The sequence below is a fragment of the Scyliorhinus torazame genome, chromosome 15 (assembly GCF_047496885.1).
Source record: "Scyliorhinus torazame isolate Kashiwa2021f chromosome 15, sScyTor2.1, whole genome shotgun sequence".
Lineage (NCBI taxonomy): Eukaryota > Metazoa > Chordata > Chondrichthyes > Carcharhiniformes > Scyliorhinidae > Scyliorhinus > Scyliorhinus torazame.
Genome location: NC_092721.1, coordinates 211,532,780 through 211,547,461, shown reverse-complemented (window position 1 = coordinate 211,547,461; position 14,682 = coordinate 211,532,780). Strand labels below are relative to the sequence as shown.

Here is a 14,682-nt window from a genome sequence, read left to right as displayed (position 1 = left end):
GGGTTTAACACCACAGGAGAAGACGATTTGCTCTGTCTTGTCTATGCTGGCTCTCTGAATCCAGCAATACAGAAGGTGGAAGAGACGGTGGGGGAGCACGAGGAGCATCACGCCTCGATGGCAGCCGAGATGGGGGTGATGTGGGATCAGCAGAGGCGGCTGCAGGAGAAGGTGGAGGGCTTGGAGAATCGGTCTTGCAGGCAACATTTGAGGATTGTGGGACTGCTGGAGGGCAGCGAGGGAGCGGACGGCGGCAAGGATGCGGCTCAGAAGTTTGAGAAACTGCTGGATGAGGGGTCATTTGAACGACCCTTGGAAGTGGACCGGGCGCACAGAGCGCTAATGAGGAAGCCGCATGGGAACGAGCCCCCGAGGGCGATGGTGGTGTGCCTGCACTGGTTCCTGGACAAGGAGCGGATCCTGAGGTGGGCCAGACAGACGAGGCTTTGTACCTGGGAGGGCTGTGAGTTGCCTGTGTACCAGGACCTGGTGCGGAGCTGGCCAAGAGGAGAGCAGGCTTCAACAAAGTGAAGGCAGCCCCCTTTAAGAAGGGGGTGCAATTTGGCATGCTGACAGGCACGCCTGTGGGAGCTGTACTTTACTGTTTAGTTTAAAGCCCTATCTAATCAGGTGAGTTTGTGTGCCTTCGGTTACAGGAAGATATAGATGGAATGGTGAAATGGGCAAACAAGTGGCAGATGAAATTTAACCCTGAAAAGTTTGAGGTGACACACTTTGGAAGGAGTAATTTGTCAAGGAAGTGTTCAATGAATACTGGGCAGTTCCGAGGAACGAAGGGACCTTGGTGTTTTTGTCCATCGATCTCTGAAGGCAGAAGGGCAGGTTAATAGGGTGGTGAGAAAGGCATATAAGAGGCTGGTTTAGCTCAGTGGGCTAAGACAGCTGGCTTGTAATGCAGAACAAGGCCAGCAGCGCGGGTTCAATTCCCGTACCAGCCTCCCCGAACAGGCTCTGAAATGTGGCGACTCGGGGCTTTTCACAGTAACTTCATACTCGTGACAATAAAAGGTTGTTGTTAGTATTATTATTATTATTATTATTATTATTATTATATGGGATACTTTTCTTTATTAATCGGGGCATAGATTACAAAAGTAGGGAGGTCACGTTGGATTTGTATAGAACTCGGATAAACTTGTATCCGAGGTCACCGTTGCAGATGTCAGAGCAGCCTTCTTGAAGGTCAACCCTCGGAAAGTCACTGGCCCGGATGAGCACTCGAGTCTTGCACGGATCAGCTGGGGGGGGTATTCGCAGACATCTTCAACCTCCCTTTACAACAATCTGAGGTCCCTATCTGCTTCAAGAAGACGACCATCATCCCTGTCCCAAAAAATAGCCAAGCAGCGTGCCTTAATGACTATTGTCCAGTGGCTCTGACATCCATCATCATGAAGTGCTTCGAAAGGTTAGTCATGGCACAAATAAACTCCAGCCTCCCGGATTGCCTTGATCCACTACAGTTCGCCTACCGCTGCAACAGGTCCACAGCAGATGTCATCTCCCTGGCCCTGCACTCAACCCTGGAACACCTAGATAACAAAGACACCTATGTCAGATTGCTATTTACAGCTCCGCCTTCAACACCATTATTCCTACGAAACCCATCTCCAAACTCCGTGGCCTCGGCTCCTCCCTCTGCGACTGGATCCTGAACTTTCTAATCCACAGACCACAATCAGTAAAGATAGACAACAACACCTTTTCCACGATCATCCTCAACACCGGTGCCCCACAAGGCTGTGTCCTCAGCCCCCTACTATACTCCTTGTACACCTCTGACTGTGTGGCCAAATTCCCCTCCAACTCGATTTTCAAATTTGCTGATGACACCACCGTAGTGGGTCGGATTTCAAACAATGACGAGACAGAGTACAGGAATGAGACAGAGAATCTGGTGAACTGGTGCAACGACAATAATCTCTCCCTCAATGTCAATAAAATGAAGGAGATTGTCATCGACTTCTGGAAGCGTAGTGGAGAACATGTCCCTGTCTACATCAATGGGAACGAAGTAGAAAGGGTCGAGAGCTTCAAGTTTTTAGGTGTCCAGATCACCAACAGCCTGTCCTGGTCCCCCCATGCCGACACTATAGTTAAGAAAGCCCACCAACGACTCTACTTTCTCAGAAGACTAAGAAATTTGGCATGTCTGCTACGACCCTCACAAACTTCTACAGATGCACCATAGAAAGCATTCTTTCTGGTTGTATCACAGCTTGGTATGGAGCCTGCTCTGCCCAAGACCGCAGGAAACTACAAAAGATCATGAATGTAGCCCAATCCATCCGCAAACCAGCCTCCCATCCATCGACTCGGTCTACAATTCCCGCTGCCTCGGGAAGGCAACCAGCGTAATTAAGGACCCCACGCACCCCAGACATACTCTCTTCCACCTCCTTCCGTCAGGAAAAAGATACCAAAGTCTGAGATCACGTACCGACCGACTCAGGAACAGCTTCTTCCCGACGGCCATCAGACTTTTGAATGGACCGACCTCGTATTAAGTTGATCTTTTCTCTACACCTTGCTATAACTAACATTATATTCTGCAGTCTCTCCTTCCTTCCCTATGTACGGTGTGCATTGTCTGTACAGCAGGCAAGAAACAATACTTTTCACTGTAACTAATACATGTGACAATAAATCAAATCAAAACTTTGGAGAGGCCACAGCTGGAGTACTGTGCGCAGTTCTGGTCGCCACATTAGTGGAAGGATGTGATTGCACTGGAGAACAAAGAAATGTACAGCACAGGAACAGGCCCTTCGGCCCTCCAAGCCTGTGCCGACCATGCTGCCCGACTAAACTACAATCTTCTACACTTCCTGGGTCCGTATCCTTCTATTCCCATCATATTCATGTATTTGTCAAGATGCCCCTTAAATGTCCCTATCGCTCCTGCTTCCACCACCTCCTCCGGTAGCGAGTTCCAGGCACCCATTACCCTCTGTGTAAAACACTTGCCTCGTACATCTACTCTAAACCTTGCCCCTCTCACCTTAAACCTATGCCCCCTAGTAATTGACCCCTCTACCCCGGGGAAAAGCCTCTGACTATCCACTCTGTCTATGCCCCTCATAATTTTGTAGACCTCTATCAGGTCGCCCCTCAACCTCCGTCGTTCCAGTGAGAACAAACCGTTGGGAGTGGGTGCAGAGGAGATTCACCAGGATGTTGCCTGGGCTTGAACATTTAAGTTATGAAGAGACCGTGGATAGGCTTGGGTTGTTTTCGCTGAAGTAGGGTCGACTGACGGGTGGCCTGATTGAATGTATAAGATTATGAGGGGCTTGGACAGGGTGGATAGGGAGCAGCTATTCCCCTTCGTTGAAGGGTCAGTCACAAGTGGACACAAGTTCAAGGTGTCCCATCCAGAAGGTGGTGAGGGTCTGGAATGCACGGCCTGGGAGGGGGTAGAGGCAGGTTGCCTCACATCCTTTAAAAAATACCTGGCTGAGCACTTGGCCCATCATAACATTCAAGGCTACGGACCAAGCGCTGACAAATGGAATTAGGTGGGCAGGTCAGGTGTTTTTCATGTCTTGGTGCAGACTCGATGGGCCGAAAGGCCTGTTCCGCACTGTGTTTTTCTGTGATATAGAACCTCCATTGACGTTTTTGCCCCTTGGTATTTCTCAGCTCTGCCCATCCATATTCCACATCGCCGGAGCTAATATTCATTTCCTCTTTACAATGCAATGCCACTGCCGTTTCCTTTTTGTCTGTCTTTTCTAAATACTGAATGCTGCTGGGCGTTCAATTGGTCACCCTGCAGTCATGTCTCCGTACTCCTGACCATATCATACCCGTTTACATCCATTTGCGAGATTACTTCATCCACTTCATTGTGAATGCCTCCTGCATTAAGGCACAAAGCCTTCAGCCTCCCTGAAGAAGTTCTGTTCTTCTCTCCGACAGTCCAGGAAAGCCTTTAGCCTAGTCTTTTTAACATTCTTTGTCGTGTTCCTATTATTTCTCACTGTGGCCCTATTTGATTCTGGCCCTTGGTATCTCTGCCCATCACTTTTGTTATTTCCCCCTTTTGTTCCTGTCCCTGTTTTTCCCCTCCTCTGACTCCTTGCATAAGTTTCCATCCCCGCGCCATTTTAGTTTAACCCCTCCACAACCCTCATTACTTGCATTTACTTTTTTGTTAACTTTTTAATCCTAATTTGGCATAATGTTGATTTACTGCCTCTCTGCAAAAGTATTCCACTTGCTTTCTTTAATCACTGGCTCTCCAGATTATACAAAGGACTATGTTGCAGTAGGTCAAAGCCCTTTGCTGGACTGAGCGTGTTCTAATTTTCAATTAAAGAGTGACCGGTTACATTCAATATTATAGCTCAACAACATTCGATACTAGTGCAAAACAATTTTCTGTTTGAACCCACTGATTTCAGACCATTAATGTCATCAAGTCGTCCTTGTTTCATCCAGCCTGAATCATTCTCCGTTAAGTAGTGGTTTATAGGTTCAGTTAATTGTGGTGCAGACCAGCGCATAGCATAACGATGGGGATACCGGGATCTTCTGCAAAAATAAAAGCCTGAAAACTGACCTGGGTGGACGGTGGTCCTCCCTACTCTTACTTTCTCAGCCCGTGTTTCCCCTTTCTATCACCCCCTCATGGGCACATAGGTGTGTGCGCAGCCACTGTTCCAATCTCTGCTTCGCTTTGATTTCTGTGGATAGATTGAGGGTTCAAGGGGAGCCGAGGTTTTTGAGATTAGGGAAGAATTGAGAGAAGTGAAGTGTGTGTGAATTGTTCCTGGTGATGAATGTGCAAATATTCAGGCTATGTTCTGTGTCCCGGGGTCTGTGTCCCCGGGTTCTGGGTCCCGGGCCCCGGGCGAAAGCTGGGGTATGAAATGATTTGGGGAACTTCAACAGTGACTAAGGTATGAAATGCATTGGATTGGGCAAAAAGGTATGTCGGTGGGATTGAGGGTGGTGGAGAGATGCCCTGGAGGGATCATGAAGGATACAGTTGGATTGGGGGAAGGAGCACTGACGGTGGGGTGGAGCATGTGAGGAGATGGAAAAGTGAGATTGTGAAATGTGAAACTCGTGCCTCTCTTGGCAGGGGAGAAAGGTTTGCTCGAGCTGGACTTCTGTTGTTCATTTCTTATTTTCACAGTCACTTGATTGCAGCATTAATGTAAGGCCACTTGTGACACTAATAAAGATTATTACTATTGGTTCATTACAAGCCATCATTGTGGGGGGGTGCAGGTTGGGGAAGGAGTCTTCAACCTGATTCAGTCAACAGAAGATGCACAAGGTGGGACGGCTGTAAATGTAAAATGTGTTTGAGAGGAATCCAATGGATTTTCCATTTTATTTACCTTTAATCTGCCTCATCCAGTGATCGAGGAACCCCTGTACCTTCGGCGACGCAGGATGCTCAGCACTGGCTTCATGTACAGTCCGTGGAAATCTGCCTTCATGCGGCAGCACAAGATCGACACAAACTGGCGTTCTGGAGAGATCAAACCCGCAAAGGTATGGTTTGTATAGCTGCTGTTAAAGTTTGGTGTGGCCAAACAGGCCCCTGGCCCAGTGGAAAGGTGGATATTGTAACACATTAACTTGTCTATGGTCTTTATTATTTTAGAGATGGCTCCAGTTTGTAAAGATTTGGGAAATGCCCAAATCTCTGTTTGTAATCTCTCAACGTTCTCCCTGGAATAGCAAGTTGCTACGTCAGGCATTATGTCAAAGGACAGAGGATGGGGAATACAGACCTGACACTTGAGAGACATGCCTTCATATGTTGAGGTTTTAAATCATTAAGACTGAAATGTGAGGAACATGAGAACATATTAGGACTGGGAATGGGCTATACAGCCCCTTGGGCCTCCTCTGCCTTTTCAATAATTGGATGCTTCATCTTTGGTCCTAACTGCACTTTCTCACCCAATCCCCATATCCCTTCTTGATTCACAGGGTCCATAAATGCGTTGGTGTAAGTCCTGAATATGCTCAGTGACCGAGCATCCACAGAATTCCAAAGATTCACAAACCACCAAGTGAAGAAATCTCTCCACCTGTTCGTCCTAACTGTCTGTCACAACGGTAGCACAGTGGTTAGCACAGTGGCTTCACTGGTCCAGAGTCCCAGGTTCGATTCCCGGCTTGGGTCACTGACCGTGTGGAGTCTGCACGTTCTCCCCGTGTGTGCGTGGGTTTCCTCCCACAGTCCAAAGATGTGCAGGTTAGGTGGATTGGTCACGCTAAATGGCCATTCGTGTCCAAAAAGGTTGGGTGGGATTATGGGGATAGGGTGGAAGTGTGGGCTTGGATAGGGTAATCTTGAATAGGCAGACTCGATGGGCCGAATGTCCTCCTTCTGCACTGTAAATTCTATGATTCTATACCCTTCCCTGTCGCTGGGTCACAATCTTGGAACTCCCTCCCTAACAGCACAGTGGGTGTACCTACACCACATGGACTGCTGCGGTTCAAGAAGCAGCTCACCACCACCACCTTAAGGGGAATTAGAGATGGTCAATAAATGCTGCTAGCAAAACCCACATCCCATGAACAAATAAACTGCAAAACATTCTTCTCAACACCAGAGAGCATAGGCCCATTCTATTCAATCTATTGGAAGAAACCCCCTTAAGTAGTGTAGTTAGGTTTAGTTTTGCATGGGGATGTACAGATTTGTACATATTGTTTTTGGTTTGTTTATAATTAGTAGTAATACTGCATTTAGCATCCTTCCTGCGTTCCCCTTGTTAATGATGCTGACACCTCCCTTTAACCACTACAGTCTGGGTGGAAAATGCTTCAAGTATTGAGTTAGGCTTGTGTGTTACGGAAGTGCGGGGCTGGTTTAGCACAGGGCTAAATAGCTGGCTTTGAAAGCAGACCAAGGCAGGCCAGCAGCGTGGGTTCAATTCCCGTACCAGCCTCCCCGAACAGGCGCCGGAATGTGGCGACTAGGGGCTTTTCACAGTAACTTCATTTGAAGCCTACTTGTGACAATAAGCGATTTTCAATTTCAATTTTTCAAGTTGCATCTGCAGTGGAATAAGCAGGACTGGAAGGAGATTGCTGTTGCCAGTTGTGTGTTTTAACATAGAACATAGAAAAATACAGCACAGAACAGGCCCTTCGGCCCACGATGTTGTGCCGAACCTTTGTCCTAGATTAATCATAGATTATCATTGAATTTACAGTGCAGAAGGAGGCCATTCGGCCCTTTGAGTCTGCACCAGCTCTTGGAAAGAGCACCCTACCCAAAGTCAACACCTCCACCCAACACCAAGGGCAATTTGGACATTAAGGGCAATTTATCATTGGCCAATTCACCTAACCCGCACATCTTTGGACTGTGGGAGGAAACCGGAGTACCCAGAGGAAACCCACGCAGACACGGGGAGGACGTGCAGACTCTGCACAGACAGTGACCCAAGCCGGAATCGAACCTGGGACCCTGGAACTGTGAAGCAATTGTGCTATCCACAATGCTACTGTGCTGCCCTCGAGAACAAATAAATCTACACTATCATTTTACTGTAATCCATGTACCTATCCAATAGCTGCTTGAATGTCCCTAATGTTTCCGACTCAACTACTTCCACAGGCAGTGCATTCCATGCCCCCACTACTCTCTGGGTAAAGAACCTACCTCTGATATCCCTCCTATATCTTCCACCTTTCACCTTAAATTCATGTCCCCTTGTAATGGTTTGTCCCACCTGTGGAAAAAGTCTCTGACTGTCTACTCTATCTATTCCCCGATCATCTTATAAACCTCTATCAAGTTGCCCCTCATCCTTCTCTGTTCTAATGAGAAAAGGCCTAGCACCCTCAACCTTTCCTCGTAAGACCTACTCTCCATTCCAGGCAACATCCTGGTAAACCTTCTTTGCACCTTTTCCAATGCTTCCACATCCTTCCTAAAATGAGGCGACCAGAACTGTACACAGTACTCCAAATGTGGCCTTACCAAAGTTTTGTACAGCTGCATCATCACCTCACGGCTCTTAAATTCAATCCCTCTGTTAATGAACGCGAGCACACCATAGGCCTTCTTCACAGCTCTATCCACTTGAGTGGCAACTTTCAAAGATGTATGAACATAGACCCCAAGATCTCTCTGCTCCTCCACATTGCCAAGAACTCTACCGTTAACCCTGTATTCCGCATTCATATTTGTCCTTCCAAAATGGACAACCTCACACTTTTCAGGGTTAAACTCCATCTGCCACTTCTCAGCCCAGCTCTGCATCCTATCTATATCTCTTTGCAGCCGACAACAGCCCTCCTTACTATCCACAACTCCACCAATCTTCGTATCGTTTGCAAATTTACTGACCCACCCTTCAACTCCCTCATCCAAGTCATTAGTGAAAATCACAAACAGCAGAGGACCCAGAACTGATCCCTGCGGTACGCCACTGGTAACTGGGATCCAGGCTGAATATTTGCCATCCACCACCACTCTCTGACTCCTATCGGTTAGCCAGTTCGTTATCCAACTGGCCAAATTTCCCACTATCCCATGCCTCCTTACTTTCTGCATAAGCCTACCATGGGGAACTTTATCAAATGCCTTACTAAAATCCATGTACACTACATCCACTGCTTTACCTTCATCCACATGCTTGGTCACCTCCTCAAAGAATTCAATAAGATTTGTAAGGCAAGACCTACCCCTCACAAATCCGTGCTGACTATCCCTAATCAAGCAGTGTCTTTCCAGATGCTCAGAAATCCTATCCTTCAGTACCCTTTCCATTACTTTGCCTACCACCGAAGTAAGACTAACTGGCCTGTAATTCCCAGGGTTATCCCTAGTCCCTTTTTTGAACAGGGGCACGACATTCGCCACTCTCCAATCCCCTGGTACCACCCCTGTTGACAGTGAGGACGAAAAGATCATTGCCAACGGCTCTGCAATTTCATCTCTTGCTTCCCATAGAATCCTTGGCTATATCCCGTCAGGCCCGGGGGACTTGTCTATCCTCAAGTTTTTCAAAATGCCCAACACATCTTCCTTCCTAACAAGTATTTCCTTGAGCTTACCAATCTGTTTCACACTGTCCTCTCCAACAATATCGCCCCTCTCATTTGTAAATACAGAAGAAGAGTGCTTGTTCAAGACCTCTCCTATCTCTTCAGACTCAATACACAATCTCCCGCTACTGTCCTTGATCGGACCTACCCTCGCTCTAGTCATTCTCATATTTCTCACATATGTGTAAAAGGCCTTGGGGTTTTCCTTGATCCTACCCGCCAAAGATTGTTCATGCCCTCTCTTAGCTCTCCTAATCCCTTTCTTCAGTTCCCTCCTGGCTATTTTGTGACTAAGTTTTTAGTGGTTATCTTCCTGGCAGCAGTTCACAAATTACCAACTTTATTGAATTAATTGACACCTTTTTCCCAATGGGAAACTGTAACCTCTGGCGTGCTGGTCTCAGTACCATCAAAAACCATAAAATAGCCAGGACTGAGGAAAGAGGGCAGCAGAAGGTGACCTGTACAGAGTTGGCCTCTTCCTGTTCCTACACTCCTTTACAACAATTCATTGTTAAAAGAGCTTTCAAACATTGTGATATTATAATATAACACCTGGTAAATGCACAATTGTCTTTATTTCTCTGAAAAGTTAATTGAACAGAGCACAGTGTAATACTGAACCATCAATACATGATAGGTTAATACAAACAAACGACCAAGGAATAGGCCACTCGGCCCTTGAGCGTGTGCGCCATTTAATAAATCCTGGTTTACCGGATATCCTCAAATCTGCATCCTGCGTACCCCCAATAACCTTTCCCACTTGCTTACTTAAAATCTATCCAGATCTGCCTTAACAAATGTTCAAACACTCTGCTTCCACTACCTATTCACAAAGACAGTTTCAAAGACACATGACCCTGTGAGAGAAAGGAATTTGTCTCATCTCTGTTTTTACTGGGAACCCCCTTATTTTTATTACACACAGAGAGGGTACTTGAAGTGACAAAGCTGTGTTCGTCTGGACACACCCTGCCTTCTCAGTTTGAAGGCATTTCTACATCTTCTGGAAGATGGGGCTACTTGCCCGGGCCTGTCTGCCTGCCGCTAGCCTGCCTGCAGACCAAAAATCACATGAACTGGTGCATTGCGGCTGGGTTGGAGGAGGAGCAGACTCGGGGTGCCTGCTCGCGATCATTACCCAGTCAGCCCTTTGAAAAATGTGCTTCTGGGGTCATCAGTTGTTAACCATTGTGCAGCTCGCTCTTGTTTCTACTTACGGCAAATTAGTAAAAAATAGACAGTCTGAGTTGATACCAGTAGCTTCTTGGGAACTGAATCACAATACTGACAAATGTCATCAAGTATGAACAGAAACCGGGTGATGGGGCGAGTGCAGTGAGAATTTGTTTACCTACTCGAGCAAGGAGCCCGCACAGGCGTGATCGCCCGAGTGGCTGCCTGCTCTCTACAACATTTTATCGAAAAGATTGGGAGAAATCTGGGTGGAGGACTCTGCTGGAGCTGGATATTATACACACGAGTTTTTAATCTTAATTTATATGAAGGGCAGATAAAGGTGTCTGACTTGGTTGCATTGTGAAATTCAATGGAATGTAAATAATAAACTGAAGGGATTTAATATTCTGAGTTTGTAACAACTTTAAACGGGTCATCTTCTTTGTGATTTCAGGTGCTGAAAGGTCATGACGATCATGTCATTACCTGCTTACAGTTCTCAGGAAACCGGATTTTAAGTGGTTCAGATGACAACACACTCAAAGTGTGGTCTGCTATAACAGGCGAGGTATGCATCTTATCCTCTGCTTGTCATCCCCGACCACAATCCACCCTGGCCCTCTGTCGTCAATGCACCCCGCACCCCCCCCCCCCCCCCCGTCTGTCTGGATGCCTGGCCTCTTGACCTTGTCTGCCTCATCTCCTCCAACAACCCCCCCTGGCTCCCTGCTATGATGATAAGCATAAGCAATCTTGTATATAACTATGTACACGACCTCTGACCAGCAGGTGGCAGTGTAAACCTACCATGTGACTCTGTGCCTTGGGGAGTTGGGAGTAAGTTGTGCTGGTGGATAGACATATTTTGCAGTAGCTCAAGAATAGTTAGTGTTAGTAGTTTGTAATATATTTATTCCAGTTATCTTTACCATGCGTTTGTTTCATATAGAATTATTTTTACTAGTCAAGAACTAGATGTTCTGTAGTGTATCATTCATGCCGGCCAGTGCACAAGAACAAGCCATCTGCCTACCACGTCTCCCCCTTCTGCCCATCTACTTAAGGCAAGGGAGATAGAGAACCTAGTGAAGTGGTGTAGCGACAACAATCTCTCCCTCAATGCCAGAAAAACTAAAGAGCTGGTAATTGACTTCAGGAAGCAAAGTACTGTACACACCCCTGTCAGCATCAGCGGGGCCGAGGTGGAGATGGTTAGCAGTTTCAAATTCCATGGGGTGCACATCTCCAAAAATCTGTCCTGGTCTACCCACGTCGATGCTACCACCAAGAAAGCACAACAGCGCCTATACTTCCTCAGGAAACTAAGGAAATTCGGCATGTCCACATTAACCCGTACCAACTTTTACAGATGCACCACAGAAAGCATCCTATCGGGCTGCATCACAGCCTGGTATGGCAACTGCTCGGCCCAGGACCGCAAGAAACTTCAGAGAGTCGTGAACACCGCCCAGTCCATCACACGGACCTGCCTCCCATCCATTGACTCCATCTACACCTCCCGCTGCCTGGGGAAAGCGGGCAGCATAATCAAAGATCCCTCCCACCCGGCTTACTCACTCTTCCAACTTCTTCCATCGGGCAGGAGATACAGAAGTCTGAGAACACGCACAAACAGACTCAAAAACAGCTTCTTCCCCGCTGTTACCAGACTCCTAAATGACCCTCTTATGGACTGACCTCATTAACACTACACCCTGTATGCTTCATCCGATGCCAGTGCTTATGTAGTTACATTATGTACCTTGTGTGGCCCTATTATGTATTTTCTTTTATTCCCTTTTCTTCTCATGTGCTTAATGATCTGTTGAGCTGCTCGCAGAAAAATACTTTTCACTGTACCTCGGTACACGTGACAATAAACAAATCCAATCCAATCCAATCTGTCTCTGCCCCCACTCACTCGGTCACTGTCAAATTGCTGCAGTCCAGTTGCTGTTTACTGGAGGATGTGCAGATCTTCTAATCCGAATGGCGTGTGCAAATTGAATGCATTGCTGTACTATTTTAAAATTTGTTTTACGGGGCGTGAGCGGCCAGCATTTAACTGCCCACTATTTCCGAGGAAATTGTGGATCTAGGGTAACATGTCGGCCAGACCGGGTAAGGACGGCAGATTTCCTTCCCTAATGGGCATTCGTGAATCAGTTTTTATGACGATCATTAATTCCAGACTTTTTAAAATTCAAATTTTGCTCTCTACCATGGTGGGATTTGAACCTAGGTCCCCAGATCCGGCTCTGGATCCCTGGAATTCTAGTCCAGTGACGTAAGAACTAGGAGCAGGAGTAGGCCACCTGGCCCCTCGAGCCTGCTCCGCCATTCGATAAGATCATGGCTGATCTTTTGTGGAACTCAGCTCTACTTACCCGCCTGCTCACCATAATCCTCAATTCCTTTTCTGCTCAAAAATCTATCATTGCCTTAAAAACATCTAACGAGGACGCCTCAACTAGTTCACTGGGCTGGGAATTCCATAGATTCACAACCCTTTGGGTGAAGAGGTTCCTCCTAAACTCAGGTCCAAATCTGCTCCCTCTTACTTTGAGGTTATGCCCCCTAGTTCTGTTTTCACCCACCAGTGGAAACAGCCTCCCTGCTTCTGTCCTATCTATTCCCTTCATAATTTTGTGTTTCTATAAGATCCTCATTCTTCTAAATTCCAATGAGTATAGTCCCAGTCTATCTAGTGTCTCCTCATAAGCCAATTCAGAACTCCGGAATCAACCTCGTGAACCTCCTCTGCACCCCCTCCAGTGCCAGTACATCCTTTCTCAAGTAAGGAGACCAAAACTGTACACAGTGCTCCAGGTGTGGCCTCACCAGCACCCTCTACAGCTTCAACATAACCTCCCTGCTTTTAAACTCCATCCCTCTCGCAATGAAGGACAACATTCCATCTGCCTTCTTAATCACCTGCTGCACCTGCAAACCAACTTTTTGCGATTCATGCACAAGGACACCCAGGTCCCTCTGTACAGCAGCGCGCTGCAATTTTGTACCATTTAAATAATAGTCCATTTTGCTGTTTTTCCTACCAAAATGGATGACCTCACATTTATCACCATTGAACACCATCTGCTGGATCCTTGCCCACTCACTCAAACTATCTATATCACTCTGCAGACTTTGTGTCCTCTGCACACTTGGCTCGACCACTCATCTTAGTGTCATCTGTGAACTTTGACACCTTACATTTGGTCCCCAACTCACTACATAAACTGCAGTAGACAATTAATTGCAGCATAGAAGCATAGAGCTGGAGGAGGCCATTCAGCCCCTCGAGCCTGCTCCACCATTCAGTGAGATCATGGCTGATCTTTTGTGGACTCAGTTCCACTTTCCGGCCCGAACACCATAACCCTTAATCCCTTTATTCTTCAAAAAACTATCTATCTTTATCTTAAAAACATTTAATGAAGGAGCCTCAACTGCTTCACTGGGCAAGGAATTCCATAGATTCACAACCCTTTGGGTGAAGAAGTTCCTCCTAAGCTCAGTCCTAAATCTACTTCCCCTTACAAGCCCATTGATGCATTGCTGTAGTTTACAGCTTTCTGCCTTCCTATCAACCACGGTCAATTTTCATATCACCTGTATATAGGATTTAGGTGAGTGGAAAATGGATTCTTCACTTGTCTATGTAACTATCACTCCATCACAAAGAAGACAAAATTAAATGCTGTATAAATGCAAGGCTACCTTATCTACCTGTGATATTGCTGCTCATTTCCACTGTTTTCCCATCAGTTGTTTTTAAGCCTGCTGCTTGTTGGCTTGTTTTGCAGTGTGTGCAGACACTGGTCGGACACACGGGTGGAGTTTGGTCATCACAGATGAGGGGGAATATAGTGATCAGCGGCTCGACGGATCGTACCCTGAAGGTGTGGAATGCAGAAACGGGCGAATGTATTCACACGCTTTATGGACATGCCTCCACTGTACGGTGCATGCATCTCCATGGCAACAAGTAAGGCAATATCTGGATAAGTGGTGCACAAGGCAATTTTACATGTTGTAATTTCCCAAGTAGGAATACACCTCAGCACTTACCGAGTGGGTACAGGTCACTGCGAGCTGTTCACATTTTCCCACAGTTCTGTTACCCCAGAATAATCGTTACCCCATTACTTTTTAACTAACAGTCTGGGCTCTCCCTTTAAAACCTCGGTGTGAAACGTTTTCCTGTAACTTTCCCCTTCATTCATCCAATGATTATCTTCAATTTCTGCCTCACCCATACCATTGTTACCAATTCAGAAACCAATGGAAATCATTTTTCATTTCACCAAAAACCTTCGCGTTTTGACCCCCCCCCCCCAAAAAAAAAAACTCCTGCAACTAGCTGTGATCCAATGAGAAAAGTCCCAATTTATTTGAAGCTTTTGCATAACCTAAAATTAAAAAAAATATACGGTTATGAGGTTT

The 14,682-nt window shown here is 46.5% G+C and overlaps 1 protein-coding gene across 5 annotated transcripts in view; it reads left to right on the top strand.

The window, feature by feature from the left end:
- Nucleotides 1–14,682, top strand: part of LOC140392177 (F-box/WD repeat-containing protein 7-like) — a 321,680-nt gene that overhangs the window by 288,649 nt on the left and 18,349 nt on the right. For all 5 annotated transcript variants that reach the window (XM_072477557.1, XM_072477556.1, XM_072477555.1 and 2 more), the window contains 3 exons: nucleotides 5,393–5,529; nucleotides 10,691–10,804; nucleotides 14,043–14,224. In XM_072477557.1, coding sequence (XP_072333658.1) covers nucleotides 5,393–5,529; nucleotides 10,691–10,804; nucleotides 14,043–14,224 — 433 coding nt within the window. The remainder of the gene's footprint in view (nucleotides 1–5,392; nucleotides 5,530–10,690; nucleotides 10,805–14,042; nucleotides 14,225–14,682) is intronic.